The sequence below is a fragment of the Phaenicophaeus curvirostris genome, chromosome 4 (assembly GCF_032191515.1).
Source record: "Phaenicophaeus curvirostris isolate KB17595 chromosome 4, BPBGC_Pcur_1.0, whole genome shotgun sequence".
Taxonomy (NCBI): domain Eukaryota; kingdom Metazoa; phylum Chordata; class Aves; order Cuculiformes; family Cuculidae; genus Phaenicophaeus; species Phaenicophaeus curvirostris.
In genome coordinates, this window is record NC_091395.1 from 32,427,312 (window position 1) to 32,452,417 (window position 25,106).

The 25,106-nt window shown below is 40.4% G+C and overlaps 1 protein-coding gene across 1 annotated transcript in view; it reads left to right on the forward strand.

Annotated features, from left to right (window-relative positions):
- The window catches only part of FHDC1 (FH2 domain containing 1), a 39,545-nt gene extending 15,371 nt beyond the window's left edge, over positions 1 to 24,174 (forward strand). The window contains exons 5-12 of the mRNA XM_069855718.1: positions 6,886 to 6,971; positions 7,055 to 7,155; positions 9,861 to 9,931; positions 10,034 to 10,141; positions 11,023 to 11,093; positions 13,231 to 13,348; positions 15,747 to 15,911; positions 20,103 to 24,174. Of these exons, the coding sequence (XP_069711819.1) occupies positions 6,886 to 6,971; positions 7,055 to 7,155; positions 9,861 to 9,931; positions 10,034 to 10,141; positions 11,023 to 11,093; positions 13,231 to 13,348; positions 15,747 to 15,911; positions 20,103 to 22,148 (2,766 nt within the window). The 3' untranslated portion in view covers positions 22,149 to 24,174. The remainder of the gene's footprint in view (positions 1 to 6,885; positions 6,972 to 7,054; positions 7,156 to 9,860; positions 9,932 to 10,033; positions 10,142 to 11,022; positions 11,094 to 13,230; positions 13,349 to 15,746; positions 15,912 to 20,102) is intronic.
- Positions 24,175 to 25,106: the final 932 nt, after the last annotated feature.

A 25,106-nucleotide genomic window follows, 5' to 3' on the forward strand; every position in this document is an offset into this window, starting at 1 on the left:
TTCTTCTGTTTAATAGTTCTTCGGGTTTTTTTGATCTGGTGGTCACATCACATTAAATCGCTTTGGCAAGGTGTCATCACGTTAGCCTGTCCCTGCAGAAAGTTGCATCTGTCCTCATCAAGCCTTCCCCGGGATTACCCTTAGATCCTTCTCATTCTTCTGAAGACCTGCTTTGTTTTTGTAGTGGTTGAGAATTACTGTGAGCAGAGACTTAAGCAATTGGATCCTAAAAGGTTAGTTGTTATTCAGTTACTAGTGCTAACTGCCTTGGTGTAACCATGGGTGGGCTTCTGAAGTTCCCTTTGTATACTCCTCTTTTCAGCAGATCAGTTATTTACAGTCACGTTTCCCAGTAGCAGTTGCCTTGCAGGTTGGAATGAGAGCCAAGTGCCCCCTGCCAGGCACGTGCTCTACTCCAGTGACTGTGTTTAGAGAGGTCTTCTACTTTTTCTTTTATACTATACCATAAATCCTTCATCAGTAAAAGTGAAAGGAGAGAGAAAGGAACACCATTCGTGTTCATAGCTGTAGAAAGGGCAACTCTGGACTGTCACGTTTCTTCTTTTTTACCAATGACCTTTACAGTTTGTCTAGCATGAATAAACAGTGGCTTTGTATTCTAATCTTATCTAGAAGTGTTGTGATATATAGTCACATTACCTGAATGTTCTCCTGGTCACCAGGTTGACATACGTGACATATTTTATATCATTTCAGTCCAAATGATCTCAAGCACCTGATGGGTGTTCCAGCATCTTTGAGATGGAACAGCTTTTTGACAGTGGAGGTCAAGTATTCAGGCTAACAAATACATATAATATCTGTTGTCTTTACGATTATTCTTTCTTTTTGCCGTATTGTAATGTGACAACTCTTTACATGCAGAAAAAGGTGTCAGTGCAAGTAATTTTATAAGTATTTTCTATGAAAAATCCCAAGAGCTATGAAAGCAGTTGGGATTTTTGTGTATAAATGGCAAATACTGACTCTTTGCTGGTTGTTTTTGTCAAATTGAATAGAACCATTATCGAAATATTGGCACTGCTATGAAGTCTTTTGCCAAACTGAAAACGTTTGGGTATTTTCAAATGTTTAATTTGACAAACTTGACTAGTTCTTGAAGGTGGGAAACCTAGAGCTTACTGCGAGGTTCCACTCTGTTTTCTCCAGGGCTGTGGGTGTGGCACCAGCCTAACCATCATACAGTAGTTAAAAAAGGACTGAGAAAAGGTATAAAATTGCTCAATTCATTGAAAAGTAAGATCCCAGATTTTGTGTAAGCCTTGTTAGAAATCCTGTTTGTACCTTATTGTAGTTAGCAGTTTTGTAAGAGGAAGAAATGTCTATTTGGATTCTCCTCTGTTTCATCCCGTTTGTATTTCATCTTTTTTTTTTTCCAGGGAGCCTTTGTCTTGACTGAAACAATGCCCTTCACTGCTATTCCACTTCTAAAAAGATTCCTAGCTGTTTCTTAAGGATATCCTATTAAAATGGCTGACAGCTCTCGTTTACTGGCATCCTGACCAAAGCAGAGGAGAATCTTAACTGCTTTTATATACCTCTCATTGCACTAGTCAGCAGGCCCAGACTGGTAAAAGTCGAGAGTCCAGCGTTTAACAAGCTAGAATACCCAGAATCTGTACTTTAAATACATAGAGAAGAGAGCATATCATACTGCTAATCAGCTCACCCTCACACGCACGCCCAGGTTATCAACACAGTGTCTTAACTTCCTTTATTATGTTTCAAGCCTGTCCTATGCTCACATACTCTGTTTTAAAACCCTAGTCATCTGTTGTCTACTTTATCGGAATTGTTTCTGTCCGTCAGCTCTACCCTTTTCAAACCACATTTGTATAGTTAATTACCCTGTGCTTTCCTCAGCCAGTACTGTAGGTAGAATCTAGAATAGTTTGGGTTGGAAGGGACCTTAAAGATCAGTAGTAGTTCCAACCCCCCTACCATAGGCAGGGACACCTCCCACTAGATCAAGCTGCCCAAGTCCCCATCCAACCTGGCCTTGAACATCTCCAAGGATGGGGCAGCCACAGCTTCCCTAGGCAACCTGTGCCAGTGCCTCACCACCCTCATGGTGGAGAAATTCCTCCTTATGTCTAGTCTAAATCTGCCCCTTTCCAGTTTATACCCATTGCCCCTTGTCCTGTCACCACAAGCCTTTGTAAAATGTCTCTCCCCAACTTTCTCGTAGCCTCTTCAGGTACTGGAAGGTTGCTGTAAGCTCTCCTTGGAGCATTCTCTTTTCCAGGCTGCACAACCCCAACTCTCTCAGCATGCCCTTGTATGGGAGGTGCTCCAGCCCTCGGCTCATCCTTGTAGCTGCCCTCTGGACCTGTTCCAAAAGCTCCATGTCCTTTTTATGTTGAGGATTCCAGGGCTCGACACAATACTCATATGAGGTCTCACAAGAGAGGTATAGAGGGGCAGAATCACCTCCCGTGACCTGCTGGTCACGCTTTGTTTGATGCAGCCCAGAATACGGTTGGCCTCTGGGCTTCGAGCACACATTGTTGGTGCATGTCGAGCTTCTCATCAATCAGCATCCCCAAGTCCTTCTCCACAGGGCAACTCTCAATCACATCATCCCCCATCCTGTACTGAACCCGGGGATTGTTCCAGTCCAGGTGTAGGACTTTGCATTTGGCCTTGTTGACCATCCTTCATAGCTTTTATCTCCTGCTTCCTCTCCTTATGATAGCTGCAGGCTTTCTCCTTTATTTTTTTTGTTTGCTGATAGAGGTTTGCCACAGCCCAGGTATGTGCTACATGGTGCCTCCCAACCTAATACATTAGCTGCTTTCTCGTGTGCCATTGTAGTTGGATTGCACTGTGATGCCTTTTGGGATTTTGATGTTTTTTAACTCTGTTTTTCTTCAGTGCCCCAAATCTTTCTAATGATATGGAAGTATTGAAAAAAGATAAAATGTTTACTCCTCTGAACTATTCCACTTGGCTTTATTTATTTATTTGTAATGTGAGGAATATTTGATTGGAAGGCGGAGAAATATTTGGAGTGCAACATACCTGTTTTATGCCATAAAGTAAAAATCCACTAGTTGTAAATAAGTGCTACTGGTAGTTCAAAAATGACTGAAAAGTTCAGTGGCAGGAATGTGGTAGCTTTCCTGTCTGTGAGGAATAATGAGTTACTTACAATAAGCATATCTACTTCAGTTCTTTAAAAGTCAAATAAAAGGTCAGGCTCTCTGTGTTCTATAACTGTTTTTAAAATTAAGCAAATTATGTATGTGAGAACCTTCTGTATCTAAAATCTGATTAAGTGTGCATGGGCATGCACGGACAATGCAAATGTATATTCCATATACAAATATAATAAAAAAATTCAATTAGTTACTCTGCACCCAATTTGAGTAATATGGAATGAAGCATGCATGTAATTATGCTCTCTTGCATGTATACACTATGCTACCATATCTTGGTACATGGCTGCATGCTGTTGTGTAAAAGATTTTATTGTGCTTGGAGAAAGGTGGTTAAGGCCAGAACTGATAGAGTTATTCATTGTGACTTTAAAATAAACCACATTTTTTAGCTCTTTTGTGGTCTCAGACTAGTTATAAACCTATCTACTATATCTGCTAACATGATTGATAGTGAGCATTGTCGTCCATCTCCACGGTTTCTTTGTAGTTCCTTGCTGAATTTGGTATTTGAGGTTGACCTCCACTTCTAGGAGCCATCAGAAAATCTCAGTTCTCTTTGCAAGATTTGGACAGCATGGCTGCAGAGAAAAAGAGACCAATCCTACAGGCTTTTGAGTAGCCTCCCTTGGAATGTGTAGGGGCAGCCATCCAAAACGTGTTTCAGTAATTTTTAGCTTTGGTGTTCAGAATGTGATATAAGCTAGTGTCGATTTAGTCAAATAACTTTCTATTTCTCCCTGCTTTGTGGCGAGATAACTGGTCTCTTTCAATTACGAAATTTGTAATAAAGTGGGAACGCAAAATAAATCGTTGCCCTAATTTACTTTAGCTATTCCCCAGACTATTTACTGTTTTAAGGCCAAGTTAACAGAGGATTTAGTCTCCTGTCTTGAAAACTGAGACTTGTATGGAGAACAAGGCTGTGCTGAATTCCAGGATTAAAAGAACCTTAACTCTTCTGTATTTCTGTTTTGCCTGTTTGTGGAATGGGTCACTATCCAAAACCTGCTTGGGTTTTAGGCTTGTCACTGAGCTTCTTTGCTGCTTCTTATAAAGGTAGTTTGGGACATCTAAGGCAAAACTAGTGGTGCTTAAGATAGCTGATGGGGACTGGAAAAAGCATAACCAGATGGAGAGCACATCTTAGTTTTAAGGCTGATTAGGCAGACTGTCTTGGATTGACAACTACCCAAAGCTTTTTGTGTTGTGACATTCATACCCCATTCTTCCCAACAGAAAGGCAGTCTCATCAAGGTTGTTTATTGTGCATACATAGGGAAGTTGCTGCTCTGGATGAATTCTAGGATTTAGTATTCCCTTGTACCACTTCCTAGTATAATGGAGTAGAAGAAAGAGGATTTAATCCTGTGTCTGTAAAATGCTTTGAAAAGATCAACACTTGGGGAACAAAGTTTGCACTGCAGCTTTAAGACTCCACATAGATAACGTTGATTGCTGCTGACTGGCAAAAGTGTTTTTAAATATTATACAGGTAGCTTGAGCAAGTTGGTATTCCTGTGAGTATTTCAGGATCTCTTGTTCTTTACTTTCAGTGCATTTGAATCTTAAAAATGCATCCTCATGTAATTGCTGGTGGTTTATATGATCACAATTTTGGTGATTTGGGGTGAGTTCTTTTTTTTGATGAGATGCTTTTCTTCCCCCACCCTGGAAATCTTGAATGCCTGTATCCTTTTCAGGCAAACTTTGGTATGTGCAGAATACTGAAATGAGGTTGGAAAATTTGCAATATTTGTTGCTTAGGTTGCAGAACACTGTTTCTTGGATCTTGGGTTAAAGAATACCTGCAAAGGCTAACTGAGATAGAAGTAGTCTCCTACCCCCACTTCATGATGTAGAAAAAAGTGTTTATTTTTGTTTTGTTTTTTTTTTTCTTGTTTAACACCTTAGAAATATCAGGAATGTGAAGTCTGGTCTTTCCTGTTTTTTGTTGGCAGACTTCTTGAATGACTCTAATTTAGGAGTTTTCTGAGGCCTCAAAAAATGGGTATGCTGTTTATCTTTAGAAGGGCCTTTTGTCTGAGTGTCTTCAGTTAAATGGTAGGGGAGGTGGGGCGTGGTTTGTGGTGTTAGGAAATGGAATGAGATAGCCTGAATAAAAATTGCTTTTTGATTAGAATTCTCTTTCTTAGTTATAAGTTTTGGGGATTTTTTTTGTTTGTTTGTGGATTTTTTTTTATTTGAAAAGGAAGTTTTTTCTGTTCTGAATTTTATTTGTAATTTTTCTTTTATTTTTCTTAATGTGCTTTCAACATTTCCCATTTTTTATGGTGTGGAAAAAGAATGGGAATGAGGCAGAACAAACCTGTTAAAAGGATCCTTCTCTCTGCTAGTCCAGAGTTTATTTTGAATCCTTGATTTAGCATAGCTCATGTTGTCTTTCACTACAAATAATTTACTTTTTTTTTTTAGTATGAAAGCAGAAAAATAACTTAAGTGATTAGTTTGGAACCTGACGCTTAAAAAAACCTGCAGATATCTTGCTAAGTTTTGGCAAACTTAAAACTGTTGATGCACTGATGTGGTGTGCCCCACTCCAGGGTAGCTTAATATACTTTCTAAAACTGAAGACCATCTGTTTAAATGTGGTTATGAATGGGCTGTAAGTGCAATGCTGTAAAAAGGAAGGGTGATAGGCTGGTGTGTAAATCAGTGGAAATGTACAACTGATAGTGGGTGTGAACTTGTTGGCTGAATGAAGAAATAGTGTAATTGAGAGTAAGCTCTGCTTTTGGACACAGTTGCTGTGTTGGAAAACGTGGAAGAAAAATCTATGTGCATGTATTTTCCAGTTCTTTATAAACAAATAGTATGTGGGCAGATCAGTGGATTCCAAATCATGCAAATATATGGATTTTGGTGGAGCTGGGAAGGAACATTGACAAAATTAATGCAGTGATGTTTCTTTTGCACATAAATGGTCTTCTCAGAGTACTGACAGCAAATTACTTACAACGAAAGATTTAATTTATCTTTAAAATATTTCTTACGAATGAAAAAACCCAAACTCAAGAGCATGAAGTTTCTCCCTTAAGAGAGTTTTAAAGGAAATGGTTGAAGCAAGTATCTGGGAAAAAAACCCATAACTTAAACCTTATCTGCATTGTGCCAAAGAGATGTAGGGAGTCCTCTTCTGGAAATGCTGAATGAAGTTAACTTGAAGCTGTGCCCAAGTGTGTATCACAGTTGTTGAAGAGTTGAGGATGATTTTTCAGATGATCACTTAAGCAGCCATTTCCTAGGAGAACAAATGTTCAGCTAAAGAACAGCAAATGGACCAGTAGGAAAGAAAAAAGCCAGTTCTCATGGGGAAACTGGGAACAGCAGGGTCCTAAATATAGTGATGAGAGTAATCATTGATGAGAAAACAGAACGATGAATTGGAAATCACAAATCATTAATCAGAAATCAGAATCACCAGTCAGAATGATGGCATCGTATTTATTCCACTGGCCCGTGTAGCTAGTTATTTTGCGGGAAGGGTGATGTTACTAGTTTTGGGGCTTTTTCTGTTTGTGATTTGTGCAAATTACAGGAGCTTGGACAGCAAAGCCATTTAGTCACTGAGTGGACCCCTAATGCCTCTTGTTAAATTTACTGCTTTTCAGGTATTGCCTTCCAAAGCCATGTTAATATTGATCTTGGATAAAATTCTTTGCTAGTGTTTTTTTCTCTTTTCTAGGTAAAGAAATTAAAAGCCTTTGATGGAGATGTATCAAAACTGTCTCAAGCTGATTCCTTCATGTATTTACTAATCCAGGTGCCAAAGTAAGGAGACAGTGGGTTTAATTCTGTTAGTGATAAATGTTCTTTTTTTGGCTGTCAGTTCTAAACCTGTTTGTGTGCTGCAGTTATGCTCTTAGGATTGAAGCCATGGTGCTAGAGAGAGAATTCTCACCCTCCTGTGCTTCTCTACAGAATGACATGAAAATTATAAGACGGGCAACAAAAGGTAATTAAGCATGTTGGGACGTGCATAATACTCTTGTTTTTGTTAGCATGTTAATTAGTCTGCATTATGAAGACTAGAGCTTGAATTTCAGGTACCTTAGCTATTAAAAGGAAGCTAACTCCCCTCTGACAAATGCCATCAGGGTGTGCCTGGTGAATCTTTGCTTCCAAAATCAAAAATCTGGAGGCTTTGGACACACTAACAATGAGTTTATGACCAAAGCCTACAAGCAGTGAATCCAAAGCTGATGAAAGCAAAGGTGTCCATGGCCAAATCAGGATTGATTGTCTTTTGAGTATAAGTTGCTCGTTCATGCATCTCTGTCTCTGTGGTTGAATGCAGTTGTTACAGCTCTCTGATCACTCTTTCAGAGATCCATGGAAAAAATCACTATATAGTTTCCAAATTTCTGTACGTGCTGTTGCCTTTTGAGGTGGCAGTACTAATGGCAGTAAAATCTTTTATTGTAGAAACTTAATACTATTGCTATTCCTTTGTTTTCTGTTTTTATGCTTCTCTAAATTTTTCTTTTGTTCTCTACATGTTCTTTAGATTTTACAAGTTTTGAAATGGTTATTTGAAAGTAATCTGTTATCTTCTCCTCTGCAGGAAAATAGTTCATCTCCTGGTTTTATTTATACATTAATGCTGACCTTCTCAATGCCTTAATGCCTATTTGTTCTGTTCCTTAATATGAAATTCCCATTTCATGCTGACAGTTCTTTTGACAGGCTACTAGAGCACTGTTTAAGCTGCTTCTAATGTTATAAAAAGGCACAGTAGTAAAAATATTCAATTATGAACACCAGTGCTTAGGATGGCAGTTTTTAGTGAAAGGAAAGGGAGAAAAGCCTGGTGTCTTTTTTTCCACCAGTGGGGATTGATCTGTCTTGGCTCAGAAAAATATGCTGTAGCTTAGGCTGAGGTTTGAGTTTGGCCTTATATTGAGATTTCTTTCAAATCATTGTTCTTTGTGTTTTGAGCAACAGACATATGTGTGGGTATAGGTTATGTATAAAGCAGCCACGCTCTGTTGTTCTTCATGTCCTTCATCCAGGACATCTGTGAACTGATGAATACATTCCCTCCAGAGGAGACGCTTTGGTCTCCAGCTCCTGCATTAGGCCCATCATGCAAATCAAACTGACTGACCTTCCCTGTTTTCAGTCCATTTGTATCATGTGCTCTCCTCTGTTCGGTCATTCTACTTCAGGGTTTGTTGACAGCCTGAGGTTGTTTAGGAATTATGTCTGTTTTTCTATTCCTATCTCCTCCGTTTCTTTCCTTGTAATTAAGATGAGAGAATTATTACTTAAATTCTAATGCTGATAATCACTAAGGGTTATGATGGTCTAAATAGCCTGGCGGATTCTCATCAGGCCTGCAGGGGGATGCATCTAATAGTGATGCTGAGCAGGTTCATACTATGCAAAATCTTTAGATGTTGCCTTCTCCTTTTGGCCGTATGAAATTTGGTATTCTTTTGCATTCTCCTCTCTTTCTCACTTGGAACTTGTTAGATCGAAGATTATTTAATTAGTTCTATGTTTTTAGGTTGCTAATACTGAAATCCAAAGATACAAGGGCTGTCTACTTCCAAAATGATAGATTAGCGTATTGTGTTGAGCAGATGAATGCAGGGCAAATTATAGAATGTGAACTTTGAAGCAAAACATTTTTTAAATGTATTTACACTGCAGTCAGAAGGATTCCACCGTTTATTATGTTTATCAGTGTTAAATATAATACTTTACATTAAAACCAGCTTGTGTTATTTCTCTTGCCATGTGGGAACTTGCAAATATGGTTTGCTCTGCCTTGTGTAATGCTGATGTATTAACTCTTTATAGTTCTGAATTTCTGTGACTTATTTCTAAGGCACTCCCTCATGGTGACTTATAAGCACTTATATTGCTTTGTGTTCATATGTGGCTGGGTGAAAAGGTGGATGAATTCACATAGAGCACTACTGGGCATTTTGCAAAAAAATGGAAATCTGTGCAAAACAGGTTTCTGTCATGGAGAAGCTGTAAAAGACAGTTCTACTCTGTTTGTCTCTTTGCGTCACACTGAATGTAACTCTGTGCTACATCATCTTTGATGTGGCTGAAGTGAAATAAATACTGCTGTAAGTGGGTGATCATACAGAAATAAAATAATGATTCATAGTTGGAGTGGGATAAGCAAGGAAAATTTAAACATTGCCAGTTACCTTTTCGGGCCTGGTGGCTAACTCTCCCCCCAAAACAATAACTGTTAAAAAGCCTAGTCCTGGCAGATGGCAAATGGATCCTGCAAGGTGCAGAACGCTTGCCTTACATTAAAATTAGTAGATGATGAGGATACTTAATCCCATACATGAAACCCCGCACATTGCAGGATTAGGACAATTTTAGGGCCCCCACGACCCTTGGACAATCCAGTTGGGGTCACAACAGACCTCAAATGTTTTGCAAGCTACTGGGAGTTGGCTCAGAAATATGACATTTGCTAAGCTAAATTGTGAACATATACTTGAGGTTTATCAACTGTGCTTATGACTTTGAATTATATAGCACTATTTTTTTTCCTATGACCTTTCTGTTTGTTGTGGTTTACTGTTAAAAGAAAATTTTTCACCTTTAAAAGTTTGAGGTGAAGAAGAGGTTGGTAATTGGCTATATTTCGAAACAATTGCTAGACAGCAGTTTTCTTGTTCCTTACAGAATTAATGACTTGTGAAGAGCTGCATTCCATATTGCACTTGGTCCTTCAGGCTGGGAATATTATGAATGCGGTAAGTGACATCCAAAATGGAGATGGCCAGTTGACCAAACCTCCCTGCTAGTATTGCAGTCCACTGATGTCATGCCTCAGCTGTTTGCTCATTTCTTTTTAGGGAGGTTTTGCGGGCAATGCTGTTGGATTTAAACTGTCATCACTGCTGGAGCTGGCGGACACGAAAGCAAACAAACCTGGAATGAGTCTGCTGCATTTTGTTGCTCTGGTATATAAAAACAATTGCTGGCATAAGCAACTGTTACAAACGTAAAGCCATAGATATAGGAAGAGCCCATTTGCCTCAGAAAAAGTAGCATTTTTTACAGCTTTGATCCTAATCTTAACCTTTCTTTTGCTGCCAGAAAATTCGCCAGTTTACTTGTGTCTGGTCATCCAATCAAAAACCCATGGAAAACTTAAGTTTTTTTACTGCTTGTAAAAGCTTGCCTTCATCTAAGTTCCTCATTGTAGTTTTTCTCTTTTTGTCCTGAATTCTTACACCGTAGAAGTAGATTATTTTGGTGAATATTCTTTCAGTCTTCCTACTGAATCTTGGTAGTGTTATTTTTTTCCCCCCTCTGTGACAGACACGTATTTTTAAAGTCGTAGCAGACTTTGTTCGAGTTATTTTTCCTTCCTTTCAAACTTCTTGATTTTAGAAGGGAGAGAATTTTAATGGTTCCACACTTGCCTTTGGTAATCTGTGTGCAAACTGGCTTAACAGATTTCCAGTCAGCTAACAATGGGGTATTAATTAATGTTTGAGCAGGAAACACTGTATCTGCTAAAACAATAGGCATCTGTAAATTGTCCTTTCCCTGACATTCACTGTTAATAGATGTGGCTTGTCTTCACTGGCAGAAGCAGCTATTATTATGCACTGCGAAACTGAAGCTGTTTAAAGTTTCTAGTTCTGATTCCTGCCTTTCTTTAAGGGATGGCCAGCACTCAGTTGTGTTAGGATTGAGTGGGGGAAAAAAACAGTGCAGGAGAGAAACCTTTAAGTGCCATCCCAGAGGTTTTAGAACTGCTGGACGCGGGGATTTTGGAATGATGGTGGAATGTTAATGAGTTGTGTGTGTTTTGGTTTTGTCCTGTTTGTTTCAGGAAGCCCACAAGAAAGATCCTGCTCTTCTCAACTTTTCAGAAAAAATTAGGAGTGTTCATGAGGCTGCCAGGTAAGTCAAAGGAAAACAGAATTTGTGGATAGACTGTGACTTCGAGTTTTGTGATTTGCGAAGCAATGAGTCTTATTCAGAGAAGTCTTGGCACAAAACCTGAGATCTTAGAAATGTTTACTATGTCTTTGAAGGCTTCATTTCCATTTACTAGCAGAAGTATGCCTGCAATGTGCCTTTAGGTATGAGGTTTTTTATGACATGATTTCCATAGTTTTTTTTTAAGTTTTGTCTCCATCAATGCACGTATGTTACCTTTAAGAAATTGAACTAAAACATGTTACTGTTTTTCCTTAAATCAATTTTCATCTATCTCTAAGCAGGCTACAATACTTTTCCAAATCCGGTACCAGGTACAGGTACTGGCCCTGGCTTCTGTTAGATGTTTTTTGATATTTTGGTTGCTTCTCCATTTCTGTCTGGCATGGAAAATCTGGAGGCTTTGGTGCTCTGTCCTGTTTTCATCATAAAGTCTTTAGCTGCATAATTTTAACATGAACCTGATTTGTACTTTGATAACGGTACTTGCTTTTGTGAGATGGTGTGATCTAGAGCCCCAGACTGGAAGCTAGCAGCGCTGGAGTTCTATTCCCAGTTTTACTCCTTCCTTACTCTTGAACTTTGGGCAATCTACATTCTTTTTCAAGTAAGAAAAATGGATCCAGTCTTTTAGGTCTGATGCATAAGTAATGTCTACAAAGGACTCTGAAATCTTCTGAGGAAAGGAGTGGCCATGGTGTTAATCAGAAATTTTTTGAGGGACCACCTGTGTGGCTCTCTGCCATCCAACCCACACACCTCTTTGGCAGTCTGCCATGTGGCCTGCTAGGGAATGTAGCTTCTCTCTGTGTTCAAGCCCCCTGGCAAACAGCAGGGGAACAGGCAGAATCACAAATATGGTGGTATTTTTTCTAAACACTTTGTTCTTTGATCACATTTGGTAAGCAGAAAATCTTCTGTTGTAACTCATGCTGAAATCTGTTCAGGGAATGCGCTCTGTACAGGAAAATGAAACAAAATGAAATACGTGTCTCACCACTGGGCATGAGGAAGGTCTTTATTGGAGACAACTGTCGTGTACAAGTTGCTCATAAATTCTCCCAATTAGAGCATGTTAAAACAACTCCCATTACGTTTGGTTTTTATTGTCTTGCCTTCTTTACTTGTAGGCCATCCTCTTCCTCCTTCAGAGGCAGAAAAATATAGCCTGTATATTCTACTACTTTTTTAATTTGAAAGAAACACCCATGATCTAGTCAGAACAGGGAACTAACCTTTGCAGAGGAAGTAAGCAGAGAAAAAACAGCACGTATGGTATTAATTTTGTGCACTGACAAACTTTTATTGTTTTGAAAACCAGTTCTTCAAATCCTAGGCAAAGCCCAGTTCTTTTGTGAAGGGAATGCCATATTAAAAATGACTGAGAGATTTGAATGGGATCTCTGGTTGTATGAAATGTGGGTCTCCCAGGAAAAAAACTTAAATTACATCAAATCAGAGCTCTTCCCTGCGGTCTATGATTTCTGAGTTACCTCTCCACAGAAGCAACTCTGCTGCTGGTATGTAGTAGAGGGCTGAAATGTTACAGCTGCTGGGTTGAGACTCTGTAGGCTGCATTGCTGTGACTGCTCAGAATAATGTAATACTCAATTTCATGATGCCAAACACTACTGCCGAAATAGGTAGTCCTGGCTGACAATCCATTATGACCCCCTTTTTTCTTCCAGCTACTGCACTTGAACAGTCATGTAATCTTTCTTAGGTTAATTTTCAGTACGTGGATGTGTCTGGCTGTCTAGAAGGGCAGTGCTAGCACAGGCACTAGGGAGAGAAAAGGAATATGTGGTCAGCTGCAGGGCAGCATTACTCTTTCTTATGGCTGGGTTGTAGGACTGGCTGGAGTTAATAATGAAACCACACCCCATAGGAATCTTTTCAGTTTGCAAATAAGAAGAAATTTGCTTATCTCTCTCCTTACTTTCAGTGTGTGCTCTGGAAAGGTTGCCTGAACAGGCGGATCTTGTTTGATAGCCAGGTTGCACATCACATTAAATATCCATTTTTGAAGCATTTTGTGGCTAACCTGTGGACAATTCCTTCCCCTTTGATAAACATTCTCTATATGTGCTGTTTGTAGGGTATCCATTGATAATATGGAAGCAGAGCTTCACTCACTGTCATTGAAGGCAAGATCTGTTAAAGATGGTATTCAGCGAGACCCAAAACTCTTTCACCAGATTGAAAGCTTTCTCCAGGTTTGTAGGATATCTATGTTAATGTGTTACTGTTGCCTGAATACAGGAGCATTCCTCAGCTCTATGTAATTTGTATGGACGTGTTAATGAACAGAAGCATTGTTTTAATACATCTGCCCTATCAGTTGTACGAAGGTGTTCCAACATGATGTCTGTCAAGTAAAGCGTCTGGTTTTTATAGGGACCGATACTGAGTGTACATTGCCCAAGGCTTGTTTAATGCCTCTGAAATAATTGATGAAGATCAGTAGTTGAAACATAAGACAATTTGGATTGGTCTCTGGTTTTGTAGTTCACAGCTGCCCAAAATATAATATCTGCATGTTATATTATACTGGAGCATGTCAGTTTTAGCTCAGGCTGTGCTGTGCATATGAATCCTGGTGGTTGGTGGTTGAAGAGATTAGAAGCTAGAAGGTTAAGAGATTGTTCTCTCTTCTTTTACCCTTAGCACATCCTGTATTATTCTGAGCCATGCTGTTACTTCTGAGTGGGTTCTTCTTTTCTTTTTTTAGTACTGCACTGACTTTATAGAAATGAATGTGCATAGCACTTACCAAGAACTCTGTTTCAAAGTTATTTTCTGAGTATGTGGTGATGCCTGGAGAAATATATATTATACTTCAATTAAATGATTTTTCTGTTTCATGCTATGTATAATTATTAAAAATGAGAAAGCAGGTGTTGATCTGGAACTTAACTTGCCCTGATTTTCAACTTTCAAATGTAGTTAATAGTCCCTGCAGCTTTTCAGGAGATGAAAAGCTGATGAAGAAAGGGGTGGGTTAAGATTGAAATACCTGTCCTCATTCTCTCTGAATTGTTGGCTTTTATCCTTTGCACCCAGACTCTTTAATGTTATGTTCTAACACGTTTGGAATTTTTTTTTTTAATTTAATAGCTGGTTTTGTGTAACACTACAACCTTGTTTAGGCCACATTCCAAAAGAAATGTTGGGAAGAAAATTATTTTACAAATGCATAACTTACATAAACACTTCCGGTTTTTGTTTCTGCATTACAGGTGATAACAAGCTGATTTAAAAGTCAGCTTTCATTATCTCATCCTTATGAATAAATTACTGCAATACGTTGGAGGAACTAGTTTTCTATATGTTTTTATCAATTGTCCAGCTTATCTTCAATCCAGTATTTTATTGGGTGCATTTTTGTTTGTTTAAGACAAGAGTTGTAAGATTTGTTCCTACTGTATTTTCATAATTTGCCAAGTAACTTTCTGGCAGCAGGGTTGGCTTAAATGGTCTCTAATGCCTCCAGCTTGCATATTCCCACCCCAGTGCTGCAGTATCAAAAGTGTTCAGGTGATCATAAGTTAAGACAGTGTCAGAGACCAGATTTGTGTGAAAATTCACCTTTATACCCAGGTTGCTTTGAGCCACATGTGTTCTGGGATTGTGCAGGGATGGAAGTGAATGGCTGGTGATGCAGTAGAGGAGATGGAGGTGCAACTGCTGAAAGTGTTTTGAGCACTTCTGCTGCTCAAAGACTAAGCACAGCCTTATCCTTTTCCTCCTGAATCTTTTTCCACTAATCTACTGCAACCCTGTCTGTGTAGTTTTACACTTAGGATTCAAAGTGTTACTTTATGGGAATGTTTTCTGGATGTCTTAAAATATACATATTTCCAGTCCTTCTTTACCTTTCTGGCATGAAAATCTCTTTCATTGTGGTCTAGGAAGGAGCTGATTCCGTGATGTAAACCGATGAATGTATCCTCTTGGTTTGTTGGAAAAAGTACAGAGGAGGAATTAATCAACTTATGCTTAGCTGAGAGTTGTAGGGCAAATGGGAAAATCATAGAATCATAGAATAACCAGGTTGGAAGAGACCCACTGGATCATCGAGTCCAACCGTTCCCATCAAACACTAAACCATGCCCCTTAGCACCTCATCCACCCGTGCCTTAAACACCTTCAGGGAAGGTGACTCAACCACCTCCCTGGGCAGGCTGTTCCAGTGCCCAATGACCCTTTTTGTGAAGAATTTTTTCCTAATGTCCAGAAAAAATAAGGCATATGGAGCTTTCAAGGGGCTCCGAAGTGGTCTGTCAGTGTCCCAGAACAGTCTTTGATTTTACTTCCCTGAAAAATAGAATTCTAAGTTTGTCCAAAGGGCTTTTGGACTTTCATCTAGTTTGTATCCTAATCATCAGAATTTATATTTTGATTCATCCTTTCACCCTGACCTTCCTTACTCGCTTTGCTGAAATGACATGCTTCTTTTTGTTAGAAGGAGTTCTCCTTCAAAATATTCATTTCCTGGGCTCTGTACCAGCTTCTGGGTTGGAAAGTGAATTTCATAACTTCCTAATGTTTACGTGACCTGTTGTAACATTAATTTTTCTGTCTGGTTCATGCTATACATGTTTTTTGCTACAGTTTGCTGTAAGTCATCTAAAGGAGCTTGAACACCAGAAACGAGAGTTACGAAAGGAGGGAAACACTCTCATTGACTTTTTCTGTGAAGACAAAGAAACTATGAAGTTGGATGAATGTTTCCAGATATTTAGGGACTTCTGCATAAGATTCAACAAAGCTGTTAAGGTAAGACCATTGAGTGTGGGTCACACACGTTTTAAGTAGATATTGGCTAACATGAATTAAGCTTGTTTTTACTGCTTTCAGGACATACTGTATCTTGTGGGAGTTGATATATCTGCTTGAATAGCTACAGTAAACAGCTGGCTTATAGACATTTCTTGCCAGAAGCCAGGTGGGAAATGGTCATGCTGCCCAGATGTGTGGGCAGTCCTGGCTGCTCGACATCTTCAGCTCTGCAGGCTGACTCTGTCACTGAGATGATAGGATCATAGAATGTTTTGGGTTGGAAGGGACATTGAAGGTCATCTGATTTCAATTCCCTGTGATGGACAGGGACATTTACCACCAGACCAGGCTGCTCAAGGCTCCATCCAACCTGGCCTTGAACACTGCCAGGGAGGGGGATCCACAGCTGCTTCCCTGGGCAACCTGTGCAAATTTCTCAGCACATTTCTTGTGAAGAATTTCTTCATAATGTCTAATCTTAATCTTCCCCCTTCCAATTTAAAGCCATTTCCCCTCGTCCTATCACTACAAGCCTTTGTAAAAAGTCCCTCCCCACCTTTCTTGTAGGCTGCCTTCAGGTACTGGAAGGCTGCTATTAGGTCTCCTTGGAGCCTTCTCTTCTTCAGGCTGAACAACCTTAACTCTCCCAGCCTGTCCTCATGTGCAAGGTGCTCCAGCCCTCTGATCATCCTTGCAGCCCTCCTCTGGACCTGTTCCAACAGTTCCATATCCTTCTTATGTTGAGGATTCCAGAACTGGACATAGGACTCCAGGTGGGGTCTTACAAGAGAGGAACAAAGGGGCAGAATCACCTCCCTTGACCTGCTGACCATGCTTCTTTTGATGCAGCCCAGGATACAGATGGCCTTCTGGACTGCGAGCACATGTTGCCAGTTCATTTTGAGCTTCTCATCAATCAGCACCCCCAAGTCCTTCTCCACAGGGTGGCTCTTGATCACATTGTACTCCAGGCTGTATTGAAACAGGGGATTGCCCTCAACCAAGTGTAGGACCTTGCACCTGACCTTGTTGAACCTTATGAGGTTCTCACAGGCCCACTTCTCCAGCCTGTTCGGGTCCCTCTGAATGACTTCCCATCGTTTTGGTGTGGCGACTGCACCACTCAGCTTGATGTCATTTGCAAATTTGCTGAGGGTACACTCGATCTTGTGATCTATGTCATTGATGAAGATGTTAAACAGCACTGGTCCCAGTAGGGACCCCTGAGGGACAGCACTTATCATGGATCTCCATCTGGACATTGAGTTGTTCACCACTACTCTGTGAATATGATCATCCAACCAATTCCTTATCCACTGAACAGTCCACCCATCAAATCCATACCTCTCCAATTTGGAGAGAAGGATGTTGTGGGGGACCATGTCAAAGGCTTTGTGGAAGTCCAGATTGATAATATCCATTGGTTTTCCCGTGTCCACTGCTGTGGTTACCCCATCATAGAAAGCCACTAGGTTGGTCAGGCAGGACTTGCCCTTGATGAAGCCCTGCATCACCTCCCCATCCTCCATGTGCTTTAGCATAGCTTCTAGGAGGGTCTGTCCCATGACTTTACCAGGTGACTGAGATGAAGCTGACAGACAGGTCAATAGTTCCCAGGGTCATCCTTTCTACTCTTTTTAAAAATGGGGACAATGTTTCCCTTCTTCCAGTCACCAGGGACTTCTCCTGACTGCCATGACTTTTCAAATATCATGGAGAGTGGCTTGGCAACCACGTCGGCCAAATACATCAGGGTAGCCCATTGGTCTGCTTGTAAGTGGTCTCCTTTCTCTTTTGGTGAGAAGATTGGTCATTGCTAACCTGAGTAGTGAAACAGATTGCACAGACTTCCTGGCTAGTGCTCACTGTTCAGGTCCTGAACTGATAATGTTAGATCCCTGGAAAGGCCTTGAGATACAGCATCATGTTACATGGACATACTAGCCTGGATCAACACTAACTCAGACTCTTCCCTGCCTCCCTTTACACAGCTAGACACCGCTTGCCAAGTCAAGTAAGGATTGTGTCTTCTACTTTGTTCTTTCAAATGCTTTTTGTGGGCAAAAACTGAAGAAAATATGCTGTACGACACTACTTCATCCCCAGTGTGGCCGTTCATTTGCTAAGTATCCTGAATTGTTCATAAATAACTTGAGAGGTATCCTAAGATGACAGAGCAGTATCAGCATTGGTTACAGTTTTGGTTCAGCAAAGTCTACCTATTGTTACAAGTATATTTTTATAAATAGCATAACTTAGATCCATGCATCTTTATTTTTCTTCCTTACACAATCTGCATTTGGCAGCGCTTTGTTCTCTCTTTTTTTGAACTAAAACCCTTATACAGACTTGATTTATAGCAAGATAACAGGATGTTCAGCTAACATGCCTGTTACCTTACCATGTACCACCCAAGATAGCATGCAGTTAAGCGTCTGTGTAAACATTATAAAAGTACATGAAAGCAAATTGTGGTAACCAGTGCAGAAGTTTTAGTGAAAGGTGACTTCATGTATCTATATTTGATTATTTGGGACCAGTTGCAGTTCTGACAAATGTGAATGAATGTGAAATGTGGAAAGCACAGCCAGCTGTTTAAAAAGATAGTTTATACCATAATTGCCATGTGCATGTATTTCAAATGTTTAAACATTTTTTTGTGATTTTTGAACGTGTCTGTGTGTGCTTAAAATAGATTTTTTGTTTTAATAAAATCTCCTGAAACGTGTTTTGGGTGAGGTTAAAATATTCTGTGCCTATTATAGAATATAATAATAATAGTTACAACTATTTTTAACCATTTTGCTTTACAATGGGATATTTGAAGTTGAACTTTAGCATGTGGTAAGAATCCATTCTGTAATTCCATACTTGTGAAAGAAAACTCCCTGCCACAGACATTTTTTTCCTGAAATGCAAGTTTTCCTTTTTCCTTTCTTAGCTGTTCAGGTTTCTTATGTCTCTAATGCATCTTATCTTTCAGAACCCAGTGTAGTCTCAAATCCACTTTAAGAGGTGTAGATTAACCCATTGATCAAAAAGAGCTTCAGCATTTGGCTTTTGTTTACTGAAAGCTTTCAGGCACTTTTTCTAGTTGTGCTGCTCTTCTGTTGTCACAACAGTGGGAAGATCAAACCAGGCAGTGCTTCAGACAAATATAGGTGTGTTTATTTAAACAGTGTGTCATTGCTCAGAACAGATTTAACAGCATGCTGGAAAATTATGTAGGTTTTGAATCCTCTGTCAAGTCTGGCCTTCCCCTTCTTTCTCTAGCTGCAGCTGTATTGGCTGTAGAAAACCATGTTCTCCAGTTCAGAAAGTAACCTGGAAAGTTCAGTTGAAGGTTCAGCTAGATTAAATCTGGCGCCTAGAGGTGACAGTTGAATGTTGATATTTGTAGTAATCCACTGTTAATGATTTTAGTAAAAAGGTGTTACTGTATTGCCTTTCAAACATGACCTACCTCTTTCTGTGGTTCCTGAACCAAAATCCTTCAGCCTAGCTGCCAAAATCTTCAGCTTGCCCTGGGCAGCTTCTGTGCAGTAGTTGCCAGTGTTTGAAGCCAGCAGTGAATATGAGATTCAAAACTGGAATGAGGCATTTATTAATGGTCTTTGAGTGGTGTCAGTTGATGCCTAAGTAATGATTGTGGGGCATTGTATAAACTTCTGTAATTGCATTCATAGGGTGTTAAGTAAACTCTCCACAAAATTTCCAATTGATAATGTTCCAAGTAAGTAGCACCTTAGAAACTGCATGTGCTGAGGCACAATTTCAGTTGTGATAAGAGAGGACTGTAATGATCAGGTAGTGGTTTACTCACCTGAAAAAACTGCCAATTCTAAATTTAGTGGGGACTTGAAGCTCTCTGTCCTATAGCAAGGAACTCTTTGGCTGGACTTGACATCTTGCTGGGGTTGATAGGTCACATTCTTGGTCTCTGCAGGGACTTTCTTAAGCTGACCAGACTGATGTCACCAGCATTAGTTATGCAGGGAACGGCTCTCCGTATGGTTAATGGTTGCAGGCTGTGGTTGCCATGGTGATTTCCTGTGTGTATGTATTGGGGGAGGGAATAGCAGTAGGAGCTAACTTCAATGGGAAGAAATGAAGGGAAAGATAAGGCAGTGCCACTTGTTGTGCATAGGACACTGTCCTGAGACATGCATTTATGCTTTTCCTCATCAGGAAAACAGGGAACGAGAGATCCAGGAACTTCATAGTCTGCAAAGGCAAAAGGAGCTGAAGGAGAAACGTCAGTCCTGGGCAGCTGGAGAGCTTGGGAGCTTTGGGCGGAGCAGCAGCGAAAATGATGTGGAGATGTTGGCCAAAAAAGGACTTGAAGAATTTCTCCCCTTCTTGCAGCAGAGACCTCAAAGCCCGTCATACAGAAACCCCAATTCCAGACGCTCTCGACACTGCCTGGGGGTTACTGCGGACAGGGAGTTACAGAGCTTCCTGGAAATCCACAAAGATGAAGATCCAAACAAGTTTAACAGCCTTCCCCGTGCAATCACTCGACAAGCAAGACCTAACGTAGCCTGGACTGAATCCAAAGAAATGGGAGATCTCAACTTAAATACTTCGCACTTACACCAACAGTCTGAAACCAAAGTGAAAAGTGGTGGCCTACTGCAGGTGCATCCAGTTCAGTCCAGTCACTTGGGTGGCTCATCCGGTCCTGGTGCCCATTACTCACAGAGAAGCACTGACTACAATGTGCACGCTTCCAATGTGTCCTATGAGGAGTCCTCAGATATAAATGCTCTGGCCCTTGCAATTGAGGAGCATGAACTTGTTAAAGGATTATGCAAGTTTGATATTCAAGGAGCAAAGCCTGTAGAGGATACACCTGTAATATATTTAGAGGACACTGGTGGAACAGATTTGGAAACTCTAGACGATCTAAGCTTTCATTCCGTTAGCACTGCTGATGATGACCTGCCTGCAGTGTGCAGAGGTTCCAGAGAGCCCCACGAACATAAAGCCAAGGCAGTGGGCTGCAAGAGTGAAGCTTCAGAGCCCAGCAGCAGCAGCCCCATGTCTATGGATACAAGTGTTTCGGGAAGTAGGGAAGATGGGCCAATGTTCTACGTGTCAGATACAACGACTGATTGTTCTTTGACATTGGACTCTGAAGAGGGAAACTATTTTAAATCAGCAGGCAATGAAAAAAGAAGTGAGGCTGGCAAAGCATGCTCTTCTGGGAGTGATGCTCAATACAGGGCTAGAACATTCTTTTCAAACCTGGATTCTGCTGCTGCCAAGGATCTGTCTCTTCACACTTCTGCAAATGATAAACATGATGCCAGTAGCAAGCACACTCATCCTAAAGAAAAGCCCATAAAAAGCAAAGACTCAGCAGGACCAAAGAGAAACTCTCTAAATGATAGACTTCCAGGCTCCTCAAAATCCAATGGTACTCGCCCTAGCCACACAGCTCCTTCCAGACCTGTAAGAACTTTGAATGCCTCTGAGAATGAAAGTATGAGGAAAGTAGTGCCTATTTCTCGGTCAAACAGAGCAGCGAGCAGCATGAAAAAGACGGAAGCCAAGCCAGCACTTCGTGAAACTGGTGCAGTGGAAAGCCGACTGTCTCATCGCAGCTCTGTCCGAGGCACAACAGACACACTGCCAAGGAGTCCTTACAGGCACAGCATGTCAGTAGAAGAGCCAAAGCTGCAAAGGGGCACTTTCAGCTCGAGTAGTGCTCATTTTGAGAGAGACAGAGTCTCTTTGAAGAAGCCAAGCTCTAAACCTACGAGGAGTAATGTCAGATCAAAAATGGATGACATGAAGATGTGCCGCTCCAGTGTAAAACCTCAGACCCCTACAGATGACACCAAGGTTGCCACAGTCAGTGTTCCCAAACCACTATCTACTGTCCCAAGCTTTGCAAGGAATACAGTGGCTTCTTCTTCAAAGCGTGCAAAAGTGGATCTGTCAAGCTCATCCAAACCTCCAACCATCACAAGGTCTGTGTCCCAGAGGCTGCCTAAAGCAAAGCCTGCAGTGACCTCTGATGATGTGAATCCAAAGGAGAACAGTCTGAATACTTTAATGAGAGCAAATAGTGCCAGAGTGATCAGAAGAAACATCCCGCAGGGAGAAGCTGTGAGCACTGAAGTGGAGCCTACACCGAAGGAGCAGGGAACAGTGGAAAAGTCCTCTCTTAAACTGAAAGATGCAAACCGGACCACAATTGGTAAAATACTGAAGCCATTACTGAAATAAGGGAGAGGATTTTTTCTGTCTTGGAATGTGAACACTTGTGGAAGCACTGGATGTCTGTCGTGAAATTCCTTAAAACAGTAACATTGCTGATAAGCAGCATCATGTGCTTTTTGAAGTACAGCATGCTGCTGGAAAAGGGCAAGTAGCTGTGTTCTGGGCTAAATCCTTTTTTATGAATTTGAATGTATTTGAAGCTACTGTGATAGAATACGAGCATAACAGCAAATCTTTGTGTATTTGTGATACAGAAGGTCACCAAAAGCCAAAAACTTTTAAGAAGTTAAACTGTAAGGTGAAGTGCTTTGTGGCAGAAAACATGGATAAAGGCCAGTTTTTGTGTACATAAGATTATTCGTAAGACTCAAGCCTTTGTGCTGGTTGGTTCCTTATTCGATGTCAAAGTAAATCCTGTGGAACAGTACTGAAAATGAACTTAGGTGATTATGCTTTCCCTTGCTTTCAATTCCTTGGATTCAGGGATTCCCTTTGCCTGTTGTGAAGTCCATTGCTGGCAATTGGACAGACTGGGAACTGCTGGCCAAAAAATATTAAAATATGGGATATTTGCTGTTCGTGGCTGTCTTTAACCTCACTGAAGAATTTATAGCATGTTTTATGAATGTGTATGTGTGTCTGGAAAAGGCTTTCTGCTGGACAGGTGGCTTATTCTCCAAGAATGTGCCATGCACAAGTAGATATGGCTGGTGCTGCATTGAGCAGCACAGCTGGAGGCTGTGTCTGTTGGAAGGCCCACCGCATAACCATTAGGGTGATGACTACTCCTAATCTGACTTTTTTGCTCACAAGCGAACTTGCCAGCTTTTGGTCATACAAAAGTGCCATATATTTATGATACATATCAAGGATGTTTGTAGTTCTGCTCCTGAAGGCTGCGACGTAGTGCCGAGCACTTTCTTACCATTCCATGTTTCCACTGGTTTATTTACTACCAAGTTACTTGAATGTTGCAATGGCTCTGATTGAGCCATTAGTTTCCCTGCCTCCTCCTACTCTCCCTCTCCTTGTCAACATGAATATTTAGCATGAAACACAGAGCTTACGCATGACAATGTCTTTGTAGACTTCTTTGGTTGCTTCAAGTGTGGTTTGTAATGTTTAAAGACTCTAAAGGATGAATTGAACTAGTATTTGATAAGCTTTTTACAAAATAAAAACACCTTTTTTTTTTCCTGCAGATACAAATTTTAACTCCTGTCAGACTGAGGTACAGAGAATGAGGGAAAACTTGTTCAGCATGCTGTGCATCTTCCCTAGAGAAATGTATGTAGGTGGGGAAACTCGTCACTCTTCTCCTAAGCATCTTACTTAAAGGCTTGCCTTTTTATTCATTTATGAATGAAACCTCACTTAAGAATAAATTAAAAAAAAAAAATCTCTTCAGACAAGCAGCATTGACTTCCTAGTGGTAGAGCTGGTTGTCTACTTTATCCCTCAGTGCTGGGAGTGCATAACTTGGTGAGAATGAGCCATTTAATTGCTCGTGTGGTTCTCATGGGCTAGCATCAGGGGTGGCTTCCTTTGTGTTTTCAAGGGGCCTTTAGCTCTTCCCACCTACTAGCAAGTCTTGATGCAGGCAGCGCACTCAAACACCAGAAAGTATTACATAGGACTTCTTGTCTGAGTCTGTCCCACAGGGAGAATTTATATAGCCTGCTTTTCGGCACGGGTGAAGTTTTGCTTGAAACCTTATAAGCTTTTCTGGATACTGCCTCCCTTGTGGGTTAGATACGAAAGTATCTCTGTTCTTATTTGTATCTGTGTATGTATGAGCTTCTGCAAGAGCAGAGGGTTGACTTTTTTCTTTTTTTGAAAGAAAACAACAGATTTTATTGGTAGCAAGCTTGAAAAAAAAAATTAAATGTGTTTGGAATATGTAGAGAAAAAAAGCTTGAAAAAAATTAAATGTTTGGAGTATGTAAATAAATTTCTATAAATCTGTGTAAAAGAAAACAATGTTTTTAATGGAACATTTATACATTTCGGAGTAACTCGGTAGTTTAATAAAGTTCCCATTTACTGAGTATGAGGTTTGTACTTTCTCTTTCCTGTTTTACTCTTGGCTTTGGTCCTGGAGATCTCAGGCAACTTGAGTCTGGGTATAGGTGACTGTGGGAAAGTCCCAAAAGGAAGGACTTTACAGCAGAAATCCTGGCATTTAAAATGTTAGGTTTGTTTTTATACTAAGACATGCAATTTTACTTCAGTTTCTGAATGTTTCTGAGTTGAGAGTCTCTGTGGAGTTCGCCTATAATGTGGAAAATATTACATTAGATGCTAGATGCAGCATTTTGTATATATATGGTATGTGTGGCCAAGAGAAATGTTCATGGCACTAACAAGTCTGGATCTGTCACTATCTTCATGCCTCTTAGCTTAGCACACTTTATTGAGAAATCCTGGTTTACAACTCCCAGGACTCTGGAAATAAGGAATAGCCTGTTTTGCAGGACCAGGTGATGACTTTTACACTAATTCTGAATTTTTACATTTCATCCCATTCTCCCATTATTTTTTCTTCTTTACTGTGTACAAAAGAACATCTATTCAGCAGAAAAAAAAGCAAAAGCCAGCCAGCCTCCTTGTCCTCAGGGAGCACTTCCTCCCCTCTGCTATGGAAATGTTTTTAGGACTGGAATTGCTGCTATTTGCAAACTTGTTTAGCCCCTGACTTTTCCTGTTTGGTGAGTGTGTCTCTCCCCATACAGAGTGGCAAGCACCTGCTGTCTGCCAGTGCAGAGTGATGGCTGCTGATGGAATCTACGTGGGAAAGCCCTTCACTGTCAAAAGGTGTGTCTCAAAACTTTTATGTTTTTTTAAACTTCATTTTTATTTCAAAAGGGTTTATAATTACCAATTCATTATTCAAACTACCAGCTGTCAGAGGCAGCAATGCCCTGTAGGTTTAATTTCCCATGTCATGCAATTTTCCCAAATGCT